Source organism: Calliphora vicina, chromosome 3 (assembly GCF_958450345.1).
Source record: "Calliphora vicina chromosome 3, idCalVici1.1, whole genome shotgun sequence".
NCBI classification, from domain to species: Eukaryota; Metazoa; Arthropoda; class Insecta; order Diptera; family Calliphoridae; genus Calliphora; species Calliphora vicina.
In genome coordinates this window covers 22,252,797-22,272,819 of record NC_088782.1, presented here as the reverse complement: position 1 = coordinate 22,272,819, position 20,023 = coordinate 22,252,797, and the positions used below count along the sequence as shown (strand labels likewise).

Sequence of the window (20,023 nt, the reverse complement as noted above, 5' to 3'; positions counted from 1 at the left end):
TTAAAACAAATTGTTCTAATACATATTAAACATTTTGTTTAAAAATTCTGATAAAGTGGATTTCAACGTTTCTTTATTGAACCTTAATTAATTTGTAGGAAACTTATTTTAATAACAATTAATTGCTTTTACTTTTCAAAAATTGAATGTTGCCCTTAACTCCAAAAAATTGCATTTAATTTGAAGTTTCGAGTTTTCCAAAAAAAATTTAAAAATTTTTCAATTTTCGAATTTTCGAAAATGTCCCCAAATTGATTTTCTTTGCACATTTTATTTCAAGTTTCGAATTTTCCAACAAAAAATTTAAAAATTTGTGAAATTATTTTCGAATTTTCGAAAATGTTCTCAAATTAATTTTCTTTTTTCGAAGAGCACATTTAATTTGAAGTTTCGAATTTTCCAAAAAAAATTTAAAAATTTTTAAATTTTCGAAATTATTGTCGAATTTTCGAAAATGTCCCCAATTGATTTTCTTTTTTCGAAGAGCACATTTAATTTGAAGTTCGAATTTTCAAAAAATTTTTAAAAATTTTCGAATTTTCGAAAATGTCCTCAAATTAATTTTCTTTGTTCGAAGAGCACATTTAATTTGAAGTTTCAAATTTTTAAAAAATTTTCTAATTTTCGAAATTATTCTCGAATGTTCGAAGAGCACATTTAATTTGAAGTTTCGAATTTTCCAAAAAAAATTTTTAAATTTTCGAAATTATTTTCAAATTTTCGAAAATGTCCTCAAATTAATTTTCTTTATTCGAAGAGCACATTTAATTTGATGTTTCGAATTTTCCAAAAAAAAATTAAAAAATTTTCGAAATTGTTTTCGAATTTTCGAAAATGTCCCCAAATTGATTTTATTTGAAGTTTCGAATTTTTAAAAAATTTTAAAAATTTTCTAATTTTCGAAATTATTCTCGAATTTTCGAAAATGTCCTCAAATTAATTTTCTTTGCACATTTTATTTGAAGTTTCGAATTTTCCAAAAAAAATTCAAAAATTTTCAAAATTATTTTCGAATTTTCGAAAATTTCCCCAAATTGATTTTCTTTGTTCGAAGAGCACATTTTATTTGAAGTTTCGAATTTTCCAAAAAAAAATTTTAAATTTTCGAAAATGTCCTCAAATTAATTTTCTTTGTTCGAAGAACACATTTAATTTGAAGTTTCGAATTTTCCAAAAAAAATTTAAAAATTTTCTAATTTTCAAAATTATTTTCGAATTTTTGAAAATGTCCCCAAATTGATTTTCTTTGTTGGAAGAGCACATTTTATTTGTAGTTTCGAATTTTCCAAAAAATTTTAAAAAATTTCCAATTTTTGATTTTCTTTGTTCGAAGAGCAGAAATTATTCAAAATTTCGAATATATTGTCTAATTAGTCTAAACTTTTCATTCAAGTTTGTTTTATTTTAAGCCAGTTTCTATTTTTTTTTTGCATTTTATTTCTATAACTTCTATTATTTCTTTTAAGTAATTAAAAAACCATTAAAAAGTCTACAATTTATCAGTATTAAATGCACAGCAACAACAATTTGCCAACAAAGCTAAATAACAAAAATTAAAGTTGAATTTTAATGACAAGAAGACCACAAAAAATAAACAACAACAACTGAAAGTTAAATCCAGCACAACAGCATCTTTCACAAAGTACTCAAACACACAAAAAGTTAAGTTAGGGGATGGACGGACGGACAAATAAATATGATCTCAAGATGACACACAGATAATGGGCCAACCAACCAAAAAAATTATGTTACTAGAAAAGCAGGGGAGGTAGTTGTAAAACTGCAATAAGGGTGTTTTGGTGTTTTTGTTGGAAATTTTCCTTTTAGTCATAAAAAAAGTTAAATATTTTATTATTATTTTTTTATGCTTTTTGCTGACAGTAACTAATGATGCGCGTTTTAAAGCAGCAAGCAACAAAAAAAACAAACTGTTGAATCAGAAAAACTGAATGATTAAAAACTGCTGTAACGAATTTTATGATATTTAAGCTTTAAATAATTTTATATTTATTTTGCAGTTAAATACGTTAAATATGTATATGTATAATTAAAGGGGGATAGACTCATTAAAATGCGTGTGTACTTAGTCCCTTTGGCAATGAAAGGTGTGGAAATAATTTTGTGTATTTTAAATTGTATTAAATTTTAAAGGTAATGATGTTTAAACATACGGAAATATAAAAATTATATTATTAATGACAATTTATCAAAGTTGGCTAACGATTCGACGCACAGTGGCTCATTTTCTGTAACTTTTGAACCGATAGAGATATTTTAGAAGTTTTTTTTTTTTTGTGGAGAGATAACTTTTTATTTTAATTTTTCTCCAGTTTTAATTTGATTAAAATCGGTTCAGCAGTTGTTGCGCAATTTAAGGTTAAAGTTGAACTTTTAATTTTTGTATAGCATTTAGTATGAAAATGCAAATTTTTTGTTTTTTGAATCAGCTACAGTATTGGCCATAACTAAAGCACCCCCTCAATGATTTTTTTTCATATAGTACTTTTTTGTATAAAATCAAAGTTTTAAATATCTATTATATATTATTTTCATTTGTTAATATATTTAGTATTGATAAACAAATACTTTCAAAGTTAACCTTTCTATAAGAGGTAACTTAAAATCAAAAAATATTTTAAGGTAGAAAATGAAACGGACAAAACTAAAGCACCCCTTCAAGGATATACTATAAAACAAAATTTTAGTTAATTTTTTGTTGCAAATCCTTTGTTTTGGATGGCACAAGAACATCTCTTGGCATAGAAGATAATATGTTTTTATGGCGTTTTTCGATATTCCTTCCCAGGCTATTTTAACGGCATGAAATAAATCGTGAAAATTTCCGATCCTTATTTCAACAATTTTCACGATTTATTTTCATATTAACAATGTGCCACAAGTTCTCAATAGGATTGAGATCGGGAGATTGACCAGGTCAATGAAGAACTTGAATCTTATTGCTGTGTAGCCAAGTCTTACAAACTTTGGAGGGGTGCTTAGGATCGTTATCCTGTTGGAATCTCCCTATAATTGGCATCTCTTCACTGGCATAAGGCAACATTACAGCTTTCAATACATCACGGTACATGAACCGATCCATAATCCCATAAATTTTATGATTTGACCCAAATCCTTGACCAGAAAAGCAACCCCAGACCATTACATTGCCTCCTCCATGTTTAATTGTTCCTTTGCAATACTTAGGATTCAGTCTTCCTCCTTTTGGTCTGCGTACACGCCTAATTCCAGCGGAACTTTTTAAGTTGTATTTGGATTCGGCAGGGAACAGTACTGTCTTTAATTTTTGGACACTCAAGTCGATGTGGGCTTTGGCAAATTTCAGTCTAGCTTTCTTGTTCTTAGCTGATAGAAATGTTTTTTTGCTGGTCGTCAGCTGAATAATCGGGCTTCTACTACTCTTCTGCGGATTGTTCTTTCGCTAACGCATAATCTTAAACTTGTTCCTACTTGAATAGCTGATGCTGTAGGATCTTTTTGTATTGCTCTTTTGATCAAGGAATCATAATATCGTGTTTTTTTTCGCGAACGACCTGCAGAATGCACCGAAGATTTTCGACCAGTCTTAAAAAATTTTGAAACGAGCCTGGAAATAACTGATCTGTTAATTGAATATTTTTTACTAAATTCATGTAGTGATAACCCCGTCTTCCAGTCTTCAATAACTTTAATTTTAAATTTACTGGAGTACTTGTTCCTTGTCATTGTTTTTTTCACAATAAACTGTATAAAACTTAAATTTTGCACACTACGTCTTCCTATATTTTTATCTTTTGGAATTTTTAAGTCCATTCATTGTGATTCCCGATAATTCACATTGCAAATATGCAGTACCGAGTCAAATTTTTAAACATCTTATAAGAGGGTGCTTTTGTTTTGTCAGTTGCGTTTTGATGTTTTAAATGTTTTATCATTTTAAATTAATTTTTAATAAAATTATCTTTTACTAAATGAATATTAAATGAACATTAACAATATTAGTTAATAAAATATATACAAAATACATCCCAAAAAAGCCGTTTTTATCAAAAAAATTATGATTTGAAAAAATCCATTGAGGGGGTGCTTTAGTTATGGCCAATACTGTATACTTATTAAAAAAGTTATCAGCAGATAAAAACAAGTAAGGAAGTATGTTCGGCCAAGCTCGACTATATAATACCCTACACTATAATTTATTTTCGTGAATGATTTTCGGATAATGGATAAACGACCGATGAAATTAGCTCGTATTTTGCGCCAGTCATATGTAAAATAAAAATAGAACAAAGATTTGGGAGTAATTTCATTCAAATGAAAAAAGTGTTCAACAAACAGGTCAACAAGTATATATATGTTTAAAGAGGACACTTTGGTATTTCTTCTGGTAGTAAAATTAGTTTAACCCCTTTTGACCCTAAGCACTTTTATTCCACTGAAATTCAAATTTGGCTAAAATATAGTACCTGAGAAAAAATTAATAACACATCAGGTATAAACGGTACAGTGACAAATCATATCAGCTCTTAAAGACTATTATCCTACCAACATAGCAAAAGAAAAATCATCCAATTATCTATAAAAGTTTGCGAGTAATGATAATTTACTTCTGATCAAATTTACAAAAATCACATTTTTATAAAATGACATAAAATATTTGACTTTAACAGCATGCCACGCACACAATTGACAATATTTTTATCAAATTTTTTGGCTACCCTAGTTTCAATGTATTTACTATTGAATGGCATTAAAATTTTTGAAATCGGAGTTAACAAAAAGTTGGACTTTTGGCCGATGAAATTGAGATATGAGCCACCGTGCGACGTGCTTAAATGATATAGGTAACGATAATTTGCATTCGGTGACGGAATTTTAACGGTAACTGTAGCTTAGCGTTAACTTTATTTGCTATTATTTCGGTAATGAAATTATCCTGTATCAAATTATTAAAAAAAATTTGCAATAATTAAAAATAAGTTGACAAAAATTATATACAACTAGCTGACCCGGTGCGCTTCGCCACCCCAAATAGAAGAAAGAAATATACTATCAAGAAAATTAAAAAAGTACCATTATAATATAGAAAAAGTACCAAAAAGTTCACACTTGTGGTTTCCCACTCACTCGGTTCCATATAAGCTTTATTTCATGTTTCTAGGTTCATTGGTGAAGAAATTACAAAAAGTACCATTCCAATTAGGAAAAAGTACCAAAAAGTCTCCCCCTAGAATTCTCACTCACTTAGGACCATATATGTTTAATTTCATGTTTCTAAGTCCATTGTTATAGAAATTTAAAAAAGTACCATTAGAAGAACAAAAAAGTACCTATAGTTCAGTTCACACATTTTGGTACCTAAATATTATCCCCTATTCCTAACACTAACTTCACTCAGATATATATCAGCTAACTTTAATGTCGATAAGTGAAATAATTTAAAATATTAAAAAAAGTACCATTAGGAGAAACGTACCAATTTCCCTTTTCTTCCTTGAAACAATCAAGTTCGAACTTTAAAAATATTCCATTTTGCCAAAATGGTTTATGCTACAGACATGTCTCAAAATATTAAAATCTGTGTTAATGTGCCCAAGAAAAAATATGTTTTAAAAAAAGTACCAAACTGTCTACCCGGATTTGGCCCAATATACACCTTGGCACTCGAGTTCCAAATAACACCCTGTTAGTTAATTTTTGTACGAATTCAGGAACCAATGTTAAAAAATTATCAAGATTGGCTTAATAATTTCAATAAAATGTATTTTCCCGATTTTATCCCCTTTTTGGTACCTTTTTTATCCCATTGCTTGGTAAAATTTAATTCAAATAAATTTCTGTATCGTGGTGGGAGCTCAAAATAAAATATTCGTATGTCTATGTCAAATTATAGAAAAACATATTTTATGAAAAAGTACCAAAAATAAACACAATTTTTATTCCTTAAGGGTTCGAATTTCCAAAAAGTACCAAAATTATATTTTTTATTTTTTGTTAATTAAAGAATACGATTTAAAATTTTTTTCTTTGTTTATTGGTTTAAAAGATACATAGGGTGCAAAAAAAGTACCAAAATACAGTTGTTATCCGTTTTCTCCCCTAAAAGTTTCGAATTTCCAAAAAGTACGAAACACCTGTCAGCTTATTTTTTAAATGGAGTAACATGCTATTTTAAGTTTTTTTGTATCTTTATTAGTTTTGAAGATATAAGGTTACCGAATTTACCCGTTTTTACCCCCTAAACGTTCGAATTTCCAAAAATCCCTTCTTATCGGATCGTTTTGGGGATGGAGGAACCCACAGTTAAAATTTAGTGATTCTAGCTTCAGCCGTTTGGGCTGTGCGATGATGAATCAGTCAGTCAGTCATTCAGTCAGTCAGTAACGTTACTCTTTTATATATATAGATAGATGGCATATCATTTGAACGCGGTTTTTTTAATTTTTTTTTTTTAATTTATTAGTGAAAAAATTTATGATAAACAAATTTTTTGTGGTAAAAAAAATTCGGGTTAAATAATATTTTTCCCCATTTTGACCCATTGTAGTTCCAAATTACTATAGCCTTATATACATCGTTACAATGGACTTTGTAATATCTATCATTAGATATCCATATTGTCTATATTAGGTTGCCCCGGTTTTGCCTTGTATCTCAGACATTTGTGGGTCAATTTGAGATATGCATAAAGTTTTATGATTTGTTTGGTATCAATATACAATTTTTATATTTAAACATATCGCTCATTTGCTGCAACAACGTTATAATTAAAAAAAAAGTCGTTTCCAGAAAAACGACTTTGAATGTTTTGTGATATTTTACTATTTCTTAAATAAATTTTCAATAAATCATGCGATTTCAGAAATAAAGCCTGATTTAAATAGTAGATACTAGGGTAAACGAATTATTCGATTTTTCTCTTGTTCGAATAAAACGAATAATTCGAATAAGAGAATTTAACTTGTTGGAATAATTCGATCACACGTTTAAAATTAATCGAATTATTCGAATAATTTAAATTCTTTTTAAAAAGTAAAGAATGAAGTTTTGATGTCGGTTTTTTAATGAAAACAAGATAAGAAAAACAAAAAATTACGTTAAAGTTAACAACTCAAGTATTGATAATGTTAAAAAAACATTTGAAAACAAAGTCCATCATTAAATTTTCATCAGAAATATTCTGATCAGATTAACTCGCGAACAATCTACAAAACAATTGACTAGCAAACCCTTTAGTTTCCGTTTTGGAGCTATGCTTTAAAAAATTTGAGCTAGCTGGACATGATCCTGAATACAAATACAATATAAACGTATTAAGAACTTTTTATGTCGTTCATTAATTCGGGTTTTAAATTGAATAACTAATTCTTTAGTAAATTAATTATTCACTATTTCTAAATTATTTATAACAAATTGTATTATACATCAAGCTCTATCAACGTTGCTGAATCTTTGCTTAATAATGTGGTCTTGGGGAATTACATAATAAAGGGAATCTGTACAAAGTTTGATATCATTGTCATTGAACGTGGCTAATTTGAAGCCAGGCAGTGTATGACCATATTAGACAAAGAAGTTCAACGATATTCAAAATCATGTATAAGACGAACATCATGCTTTTCTCGCAACAAAACGATAGTTTGCAATATTTGTGTTCATCATTCGATTTATTAAATATTTTGCAACACTTACGTACGCGATTAATAACATCACTTATATTCATACATATATTTCAAAATCATGGCCTTCATCTATTTCAATGTAATCATTATAAATGTCATCCTCCATAACACTTTCGACGACCGTTTCAAAATCACATTCAACTCCACTTTAATCTAAGTTAAAATTTTGATTATTAATTGCGATTCTTCTAATATTTCGCCAGCTAAATAACAAATATTTTATTCCGTACCTTTTATTTTCATTGGTTCAAGTCCTAAGTTAAAAATGTTGAAAGATTTGTTTTTAGAATTGTAACTTCTTGCAGTAATATTTATATATTTATAGAAGGAGCTATCGGAGCACTCGTCTACAGTGATCGAAAGTCCCTTTGTCTTTAGTTATTTGTCGAATTTCAGAAACAATACAATTTTTTTAAGTCATTATTACTTAAATTTGAAATTATGAAAAATTTTAAGCAATTTAATAAATTTAAATATATATTTTATTCGATTATTCTACATAAAATAATTATTCGTAAGAAATTATTCGATTAATCGAACGATCATTAGTCGAATGAATACCCTAGTAGATACTAATAACTTTGTAATCTTCATTTTGACGTTTACAACAAAAAAAACGCTCTCATACTAAAAATAATTGACTTTTTTTAAAACTGATAATACTATATCGTCACCTAAAATGCAAAATAACGTAACATCACTTTTCATAAGTTTATAGGAGAAGCAAAAAACGATATAAAATGAAAACTACTTGAGATATGAGACAAAATTTTCAAATCTGATTTACAGTGACTCTATAAATATATTTTATGAAGACACTTTAAGATATGTGGCTTACGTTTTTTTGAATTGTTATTTTCTGAAACAAAACAACGTACATCAATATAAATTTTTATAAAAAAATAAAAACTTAAATAAAAATATTTTTTTTTATTTTAAATATGTTTTTATGTTTTTTTATTTTAATTACTAACAACTACTTTTTAAACTAAAAAAAGTCCTTCATTAAATGTTCATTACGACTGCAAAAAATATTCATATGCAACTAATTTATTAAAAAACAAGTAAGAAAGTATGGTCGGTCAAGCCCGACCATATAATACCCTACACTAAGTAAAAGAGCAAAAACATGTTTCTTTTAAAATTTCAATAATTTATATTTTTGAGTGATTTTCGGAAGTGGGGTTATATGGGGGCTATGACCAATTATGGACCGATCACCATGAAATTAAGTCGTGTGATTTATGTCTATATTAAAGTTAACTATGTTGAATTTTGTGTGTTTACCAAAATTTTTAAGCGATTTATGCACGTCAAAGTGATTTTCGGAAGCGGGTCTATATGGGAGCTATGACTAATTATGAACCGATCGTAACAAAATTTGGTGACATGAATTTTGTGTATATAAAACTTATTTGGAGCGGAATTTGTGGAGATACATATATAAATTAAACATTTATGACCGATAAAGTCCAATTTCGGGAGGACATTTGTATGGGGGCTAGGTGAAATAATGAATCGATTTCAGCCAGTTTCAATAGGCTTGGTCCTTGAGCCGAAAAAATAATATGCACCAAAGTTCATCGAAATATCTTCAAAATTGCGACCTGTACTCTGCGCACAAGGTTTACATGGACAGCCAGCCAGCCGACTAGACGGACGGACGGACATCGCTTAATCGAAAGTGATTCTAAGTCGATCGGTATACTTTAAGGTGGGTGTTAGACTAATATTTTTGGGCGTTACAAACATCTGCACAAACGCATTATACCCTCCCCACTATGGTGGTGTAGGGTATAAAAATTGTTCAATTCTTTTTAAAAACAGTTTTCAAGTTTCAGTTAAGTTTAATAGTTATATTAATTAAGTTTTTCAAAAATTATTAAACAATTACAGATGGCTACTTCATTGTAAATATATTTTAATGTATAAATATGTATTTGTTTATTAGCTTAACAAAAGTTTATTTTATATTTTGTTTAATATCCTTTCTGTATTTTTGTGTCCTCCATTAATTTCCGGTGCTGGCATATAAAGAATAAACACAAATATGGCACGAAAATGTTTCTAATATTTACATCTGTATTTGTAACACACATAAATTCCTTTTTTACAAATCGTTCTCTCTCAAATACAAACATACATTTCCAAATACATGTACGTGCTTAATTATTTATGCCTATCCTTATTTCATTCCTACAATTACAACTGTGTTATAAACACCGGATTTGATGCTTAAATATTAAAGAGAATTTAAGTTACTCTGGTTGTGTTGGTCGGTTGGTCGGTTGGTGGGTGTTAGATTTCTACTAAAATTAATGTAAGCTAAAAGTACGTTTATTATTTAGCATTAAATGTGGCCAGCATATTGTTTTATGTTGTTATTATTACTTATTTATAAATATTTTTTTACTGCGCCATTGTTTTAAAACAGTTGTTTGTTAAGATAACAAATTAAAATCGCGCCATTGTTTTGTAGATTTTTCTAAATAGCAGTATATGTATGTTTATGACTGGCAATCGATTTTTCATTAGGAAGCTCTGTGTATAATAGAACAGAGTGAAGTGGTTGTTATGGCCATTTATTTGTAACACTTAAAAAAATCAGTTTTCAGAGTAAAAACAAAGCATTTGTATCAGTGTATAATAGTAAATATATTTCACTATTTAATAGACAACAAAATGAGCCATTAATGTAGCAGACAAAACACTTCAAAAGCTATGAAATTATCTGAATAGTTATTGTAAAAGAAGGACTATATTAACAAATTAGAGTCGAATCTTATATACGCTTCATTTGATATCCATATTGTCTATGTACATGACTTAGTAATCGAGATATATGCAAAAATAAGTATAGAAATCGAGGTAGACCTATTTTTTGGCTTATATCGCAGCCATTTGTGGTCCGATTTTCCCGATTTTAAATAGCAGCCGAACCAGTACCATACCCGATATATTTATGTATGTGGCGGCATGGTGCAGTGGTTAAAGTGCTTGCCTACAAAACCAAGCCCCCAGGTTCGATCCCTGGCAGAGGACGAAAAATTTAAATCATGGTTTTCGAGTTTTTAAAATTAACCTCCCTCTAAACAATCCATCCAAGAAGCCCCCTGACCACTCCTCCACCTGGAGAAGGCGATAACATCCGCCACCCACCCCCTGGGAGAAAAAGGTAGGAATCAAAGATCAGCAAGGTTCCCCACCACTACACCAAATACACAGAGGTCGTTGTTTCTAGGCAACGACAGATGGCAGCACCATTATCCTAGACCAGCTACAGCAGACCAATCATCTACTTGGCTGGATCAACAACCGATTAACGAAACTGACACAAGGCAATAATAACAATCGATTGAATCCCTATCGCAACATCATTCATGTATCCGAAGACCCGTTACAGCAGACCAATCATTTACTTAGTCGGAATAACAACCGTTTAAACTGATACAAACAATAACAATCGATTTAATGGCAACACCGTACATGGAGACGCACGATACTCCAATAATTAGGAAGGACAGTGTAATCTACAAGGGAAATACGCGTTAAAAAACAATTACTTCAACAATCCGTATAAGATGAAGATGCTTTGTGGAAGCCAAATGACCGCAAGTGGGGTAATGGGAAAAAAAATTTGGCCTCTTAATGTTGATTTAAACAGGCAGACGGATATCGAATCCACTATCTATAACGATCCGGAATTTTTATAATTTATGGGATAGAAAATGTAAAAAGTGGAAATTTCAAACGGAGTACAAACTTATATGGTGAAGGGTATAAAAAACAGTTTGACAGCTGACATGTTAGGGTTAGTAAAACCAGTGTATTACTCGAAAGAATAACACCTTTTCATAGTTGAAAAATATTTCAATAAATATTGAACGTTTTTACGAGCAAAATCATATGATTAAGCAATGAAGCACATCGTGGTTGCTTTGTTAATCATCAAAATTACCTGAGTTTGGGTTAAGAGAACCCACATATGATTGTTGCAAAAACAAATGCATCTACAACGTGTTACAGTTTGGAGTGGATGTTGGGCTGGAGGCATAATTGGACAAGACTTCATCAAAAATGAGGCTGATCTAGCAGTGCCTGTTATTTGTTCTCGATATTGCAAGAAAATAATAGAGTTCTTTCTGCCTGAATTAGATAATATTAATGTGAACATCATGTAGTCGCCTTCATACCATATGTCCCTTGAATTCAATTACTGCATGAGACATTTCCTGATAAAAAAAAATGTCTTTCAAGGTCTCTCGGCATTAATTCGTATGGTACCTAATTTCCCTACATTTGGATGAATCCTGCTGCTCGCAAACATTTTGAAATTGCTGATTGAGTAGCTTCCAATGATTTAGCAAACAGTTGTTGAGTTTTACAACAATCTTCATGGAAATCACCACTTCTGAACCGAACAAACCATCTCTCGCAGATTGAAACCGATGTAAAACATTCACCATAAGCTTGTGTAAGCAATTGGTGTGTGGCACTTTTTTCCAATTTAACGAAATAAAGCAAAACTTCCCGCATATGACGCATTGGTGGCAAAAAATTCGACATTTTCGAAGCAAAAACAGACTTTGTTGTTTACTAGGGTATTCATTCGACTAATGATCGTTCGATTACTCGAATAATTCCTTACGAATAATTTAAAAATGGACATTTTCGAATAACGAATAATTCGAACAATTTTATGTAGAATAATCGAATAAAACGAATGACTGTTCATATACATTTATTTAAATTTATTAAATAGCTTAAAATTTTTCATAATTTCAAATTTAAATAAGTAATAATGACTCACAAAAATTGTATTGGTTCTGAAATTCGACAAATAACTAAAGACAAAGGAACTCTCGATCACTGTAGATGAGTATTCCGATAGCTCCTTCTATAAATATATAAATACTAGCTGACCCGGTGCGCTTCGCCACCCCAATTAGAAGAAAGAAATAGTACTATCAAGTCTCATTTTGTGAATCTAATTGTAAATGTCTAATTTCATATTTCTGGGTCCATTATTATAGAAAATGCAAAATGTGTTCCTAATTTTAAATTTTTAGGTTTATTATTATAAAATATTCAAAAAGTACCATTGCAATAAGGAAATAGTACCATTGATTATCACTTTTAAATTCGCATTCACTAAACCATAACCCGTCAAGTTTGAATTTTAGATTTGTATATCATTTCCTATATTATCAACTAATTTTGTTTCTATAATACTTAAGATTTAATAAATTATCACAAAACCGAAACCGATCGGTTTTTAATTTTTTAAAACCGAAACCGCGGTTTTGAAATTCTTCGATTTTTTGGAAACTCTAGGTCCATTATTATAGGAAATTCAAAAAAGTACCATTAGAATATATAAAAAGTACCAAAAATCCCCCACTTGTGGTTTCCCACTCACTCGGGTCCATATAAGCTTACTTTCATGGCCTTAGGTTCATTGGTGTAGAAATTACAAAAAGTACCATTCGAATAAAGAAAAAGTACCAAAAAGTCTCCCCTAGAATTCTAACTCACTTAGGACCATGTATGCTTAATTTCATGTTTTTAAGTCCATTGCTATAGAAAATTAAAAAAAATGTACCATTAGAATAAACAAAAGGTACCATGAGGTATCCGCTTGAATTTTCAATCACTTAGGACCATATACGCTTAATTTCATATTTCTAGGTCCTTTATGTTATAGAAAATTCAAAAAGTACCATTAGAATATAGAAAAAGTACCAAAAAGCACCCACTTGTAGTTGCTCACCCACTCGGGTCCGTATAACCTTTGTTTAATGTTTCTAGGTTCATTGGTGAAGAAATTACAAAAAGTACCATTTGAATAAAGAATAAGTACCAAAAAGTCTCCCCCTAGACTTCTCACTCACTTAGGACCATATATGTTTAATTTGGTGTTTCTAAGTCCATTGTTATATAAAATTCAAAAAAGTACCATTAGAATATAGAAAAAGTACCAAAAAGCAGCCACTTGCGGATTCCCACTCACTCTGGTCCATATAACCTTTATTTCATATTTCAAGGTTCATTGGTGAAGAAATTACAAAAAGTACCATTCGAATAAAGAAAAAGTACCAATAAGTGGCCCCCTGGAATTCTAACTCACTTAGGACCATGTATGCTTAATTTCATGTTTTTAAGTCCATTGCTATAGAAAATTAAAAAAAAGTACCATTAGAATAAACAAAAAGTACTATGAAGTAACCGCTTGAATTTTCAATCACTTAGGACCATATACGCTTAATTTCATATTTCTAGGTCCATTATATTATAGAAAATTCAAAAAGTACCATTAGAATATAGAAAAAGTACCAAAAAGCACCCACTTGTAGTTTCCCACTCACTCGGTTCCATATAAGCTTTATTTCATGTTTCTAGGTTCATTGGTGAAGAAATTACAAAAAGTACCAATCGAATAAAGAAAAAGTACCACAAAGTCTCCCCATAGAATTCTGACTTACTTAGGACCATATATGCTTAATTTCATGTTTCTAAGTTCATTGTTATAGAAAATTCAAAAAAGTACTATTAGAATAAAGAAAAAGTACCAAAAAGTCTCCCCCTAGAATTCTCACTCACTTATGACCATATATGCTTAATTTCATGTTTCTAAGTCCATAGTTATAAAAAATTCAAAAAAGTACCATTAGAATATAGAAAAAGTACCAAAAACCCACACTGTGGTTTCCCACTCACTAGGTTTATATATAAGCTTTATTTCATGTTTCTAGGTTCATTGGTGAAGAAATTACAAAAAGTACCATTCCAATAATGAAAAAGTACCAAAAAGTCTCCCCCTAGAATTCTCACTCACTTAGGACCATATATGTTTAATTTCATGTTTCTAAGTCCATTATTATAGAAATTTCAAAAAAGTACCATTAGATGAACAAAAAAGTACCTATAGTACAGTTCACACATTTTGGTACCTAAATATTATCCCCTATTCCTAACACTAACTTCACTCAAATACATATCAGTTAACTTTAATGTCGATAACTGAAATAATTTAAATTTTAAAAAAGTACCATTAGGAGAAAAGTACCAATTTCCCTTTTCTTACTTGAACACCCCTCAAGTTTGAAATTTAAAAATATTCCATTTTGCCAAAATTGTTTATGCTACAGGCATGTATCAAAATATTAAAATCTGTGTTAATGTGCCCAAGAATAAATATGTTTTAAAAAAAGTACCAAACTGTTTACCCGGATTTGGCCCAATATACACCTTGGTACTCGAGTTCCAAATAACACCCTGTTAGTTAATTTTTGTATGAATCCAGGAACCAACGTTAAAAAAAATTATCAAAATTGGCTTAATAATTTCAAATATAATGTATTTTCCTTATTTTATCCCCTTTTTGGTACCTTTTTTATACCCATTGAGGTGGTACAATTTCATTCAAATAAATTTCTGTGACGTGGTGGGAGCTCATAATAAAATATTCGTATGTCTATGTCAAATTATAGAAAAACATATTTTATGAAAAAGTACCAAAAATTAACACAATTTTTATCCCTTAAAGGTTCGAATTTCCAAAAAGTACCAAACTTATATTTTTTATTTTTTGTTAGTTAAAGAATACGATTTAAAATTTGTTCTATGTTTATTGGTTTAAAAGATACATAGGGTGCAAAAAAAGTACCAAAATACAGTTTTTACCCGTTTTCTCCCCTAAAAGTTTCGAATTTCCAAAAAGTACGAAACACCTGTCAGCTTATTTTTTAAATGGAGTAACATGCTATTTTAAGTTTTTTTGTATCTTTATTAGTTTTGAAGATATAAGGTTACCGAATTTACCCGTTTTTACCCTTTTTTACCCCCTAAACGTTCGAATTTCCAAAAATCCCTTCTTATCGGATCGTTTTGGGGAGGGAGGAACCCACAGTTAAAATTTCGTGATTCTAGCTTCAGCCGTTTGGGCTGTGCGATGATGAATCAGTCAGTCAGTCAGTCAGTCAGTCAGTCAGTAACGTTACTCTTTTATATACAGTGGTGGCCAGGAATTTAAGACAAAAATTGTTTGCTAAATTCCATGTAATTGTCAATTATTTTTTCAAATATTTCCGCAAATATGTATGCATGAGGACTGTTTTAACACACAAGTGTGTTTTATTCGACTGTGTCACTTCATACATATTCACCATGAACACATAAATTTTTTCTACAACTTGACCAAAAAAATTTTTTTTTAAATAAACATATTTTCTCACATTTATATAATTATATTTTTATTATTATAAAATATTCGGACCAAATTTCGTATTTTTAGTTCCATTAGTTTCATCCATATCATGTTATTAACAGCTGATGTTCGCTGAGGTGGGTCAACGTATTTCCACATATCTTTGTCCATATATGTTTTACCGATTTTTCCAAACATTTTTCAGAAACTAGAAAGTGATATTGAGGATGACATTTATAATGATTACATTGAAATTGATGAAGGCCATGATCTTAAAGTATATGTATATAAGTGATGTTATTATCCGCGTACGTAAGTGTTGCAAAATATTTAATAAATCGAATGATGAACACAAATATTGCAAACTAACGTTTTGTTGCAAGAAAAGCATGGAGTTCGTCTTATACATGTTTTTGAACATCGTTGAACATCTTTGTCTAACATGCGTCAATTATGCACTGCCTGACTTCAAAATAGCCATGTTCACTGACAATTATATCAAACTTTTGACAGATTCCCTTTATTGTGTAATTCCCCAAGACCACTTTATTAAGCAAAGATTCGGAAACGTTGATAGAGCTTGATGTATAATACAATTTGTTATAAATAATTTTGAAATAGTGAATAGTTCATTTACTAAAGAATTAGTTACTCAATTGAAAACCCGAATTAATGAACGGAATAAAAATGTTCTTAATACGTACTTGAATTCAGGATCATGTCCAACTAGCTCAAATTTTTTAAAGCATAGCTCCAGAATGGAAGGTAATGGGTTTGCTAGTCAATTGTTTTGTAGATTGTTCGGGAGTTATTCTGATCAGAATATTTCTGTTGAAAATTTAATGATAGACTTTGTTTTCGAATGTTTTTTAACATTATCAATACTTGAATTGTTAACTTTAACATTATTTTTGTTTTTCTTTAACAATAAAATATTAAAAAACCGACATCAAAACTCCATTCTTTACTTTTTTAAAAAAATTTAAATTATTCGAATAATTCGATTAATTTTAAATGTGTGATCGAATTATTCGAACAAGTTAAAATCTCTTATTCGAATTATTCGTTTTATTCGAACAAGAGAAAAATCGAATAATTCGAATACCCTATTGTTTACACTATAAGGTTCAGTAACTAAGTGGGAATAAATGACAGATAAGTACCCTTCAAAAGGACATATAAGTTATTAAAAACAAATACAGCGTTCAGAAGACATATTGTAAATTCCGCATTTTTTAGTCATTGTATGACTAGATCCTCATAAGGTTCTAAGACAATCTATCTATGTCCGTCGGTCTGTCCATCTGTCTATTGAAAGACGATAGGGCCCAAACGAAAGTAGCTAGCTTGCTGAAATTTCCACAAATCCACAAATACTCTCTGCTAATAAGATTTCTATGGTTTGGAAGCAGCTAAGAGCTCTAGAATTCGAATATTCTAGTTTTGTCCGTTAAAACCATTCATGAGGCTACTGGAAGGAAGATGGCGCTGTGTATAAATAGTGGCTGCGGATGCAGTCGTTAGTCAGTTTGAATTATAAATACGCATAAAAACACTGAGTGATTATTTAAACTGTTGTTGTGTAAATTTGAATAATTAAGAGTTGTTAGGATTTCACCTAGCCCCTATACAAATGTCCCCCGGAATACTGTTTGAGCAGTCATAAATATTGTTACAAATTTGCATTAGAGATTTGAATTTAATGGTCTGTAATGACTGCCTGCAACATTCATCATGTTTATTAATGTTAAGTTGAAGAATTAGAGTTGGAATCTAGTGGGAATATCGAATCAATCAATCTCTGAGCCAATCGATCAAACAAAATAAAATCCAATTGTTTTATCTTGTTTGCTCAGTCGAATCGCAAAACCCCAGTAGAAAATGTATGGAATATGAAAATGAAACAAATGAAAAACAAGAAATTAGGATTTTGGATAAGGAATATTTTATTGGACTAAATTTGATATACCTTTTTTCGATGACTTCAAAAGAATGGACAAAAAGGGTAACATATTTGGGCGGAAACAACATGGCAGACATTTTCGGCCAAACTGACAGTGACTTTTTGACGTTTTCTCGCATAATTCAGCTTTATGATATGATAATAGATAAGGAGAAAATCTTGCTCATCTCAGTTGTTAATATAAAAGTCGATGTGACGACTTTTGGCATTAACATTGCCGCCCACCTTGCAGCATATATGCAATGCGATTTGAATAATCAGCTTGGCCATGTCTGCGACGTTATTTCTGAAATATAATAAAATAGTAATTAGAAATATGGAAATTTAATTCGTTATTAATATTTAATTCATTGTTAACAACATAAATTGAATTCATTTACAATAATACAATAGTTGTAAAAATTATAATAAATGTTAGAAAAAATTGTTTAAGGATACGTTTTGTATTTTGCAGTATCTTGCCTAAAAAGTGCATTTTCTAATTATTAAAGGGTACATGGACCATAAATTATCCACCCGAAAATAGTGCTTTGAGCAGTAGGAAATCCAGTCTTCGAAAAAACTCCTTGACATATCACTCGCGGATATATATCTACACCGATTATGATATCAATTGGACCTGATTCATAGAATTTTGAATCGGCTAAGAACAGATCCTTGAAGTTCTTTTTGTAGGATTCTGGAAGGGACTGCGAGGGTGTTCGAAGCGAAATGCGATTGTCAACCCTAAATGTCCCTTCTATTTTTGAAGAAGGATCATACCGAGATTTTAAAACCATCGGACATATGGTTTCCTCATGTAAGGTGTGAGTGGTTAGATCCAATTTTTCGACAAATCCTTTCGACACACGACTAACTGTCGATCCAGAGTCCAGTAAGCAGCGGGCATGCGACATTTTGGATTCTATTTTCACTAAAACAGTGGGAAGAAGTATTAACATGTTCTGCCGTATAATTTTGGTTAATGAAGTCGACTTTGTGTTTGATTGCGGAGAGGATTCTCTTTTGGTCTTAGGTGCCGAAGAAGGACGTTTTCTGGATGAAGTAGAAGGACCTGGATTGGGTGACCGCGAGCGACGTGAGTCAGGATGTGACTCACGACGTGACGGTAAAAGGTCATTTACCAACCGAGGGTTGACATGAAGCAAGGTATGATGGAATTTGCGACAGTGCTTGCATCCATGTTTTGTGAAACACGAACCGTGTGAATGATCGTGTGCCAAACAGTTTACACAATATTTGTGTTTATTGACTGCACTGATCCGATCGGAAATGTTCATTGATAAAAACTTTCGGCAGGTTCGGAGAGGGTGTGGACGCTTGCACAGTCGGCAAGGATATGCATTATACTCAACAGGAAGATGTCTCGAAGATGATTTGGATCTTGAAGCAATTTTAGGCATGATGAGCTGGAAGAGAAAATTAGCATGTAAGTAAAAGGTTCTGAAACGAAATCTAAGATTCTGTGGGGAGTATTACGAGCTTGACAATCGGCCTAGTTATTAACCCGCGTTGAGTCAAGACATCAGCTACTCTGACTCGATGATCTGAACCAGTATAAGTTTTCACAACTCGGCCAAGGCGCCAAGAATTCGAAGGGAGATTCTCATCTTTAATAACTACCATTACGCCTTTTTCTATATTGAGTTCAGGTCGCTGCCATTTTGTTCGTTTGTTCATTTCCTTCAAGTATTCATTTTTCCATCTGCTGCAAAAGTTTTGATGGATTAGTTTCAGTCTTTGCCACCTGTTTGTTATGGAAATTGCGGTATCAGTGACCTGGGGATCGACTGGAGCTAGAATCGGAGTTCCAATAAGAAAATGTCCTGGGGTTAAGGCGCATGTATCAGATGGATCTGTTGAAATCGGTGAAATTGGACGGGAATTCAGGCACGATTCAATTTTAGAAAGAAGCGTGGACAATTCTTCGAATGTATATTTATAACAACCAGTGATTTTTCGGAAATGCGTTTTGAAGCTTTTCACACCTGCTTCCCACAATCCGCCCATGTGTGGAGCTCCTGCTGGAATGAAATGCCACGAAATATTTTGATGGGCGTAGTTGGCCAATATACGCTGCTGGGAAGTTTGAATAAACTCTTTTGCCAACACCTTAGAAGCCCCAACGAAGTTTTTACCATTGTCTGAATGTAAATGAAGCGGACAACCTCGACG

At 30.9% G+C, this 20,023-nt stretch overlaps 1 protein-coding gene across 1 annotated transcript; it reads right to left on the bottom strand.

Moving 5' to 3' along the window:
* Nucleotides 1-18,333: 18,333 nt before the first annotated feature.
* LOC135955261 (uncharacterized) lies at nucleotides 18,334-19,385 on the bottom strand. Its single transcript, XM_065505595.1, has one exon. It carries the CDS (start codon nucleotides 19,249-19,251, stop codon nucleotides 18,334-18,336), a length of 918 nt encoding a protein of 305 aa, XP_065361667.1. The 5' UTR covers nucleotides 19,252-19,385.
* Nucleotides 19,386-20,023: the final 638 nt, after the last annotated feature.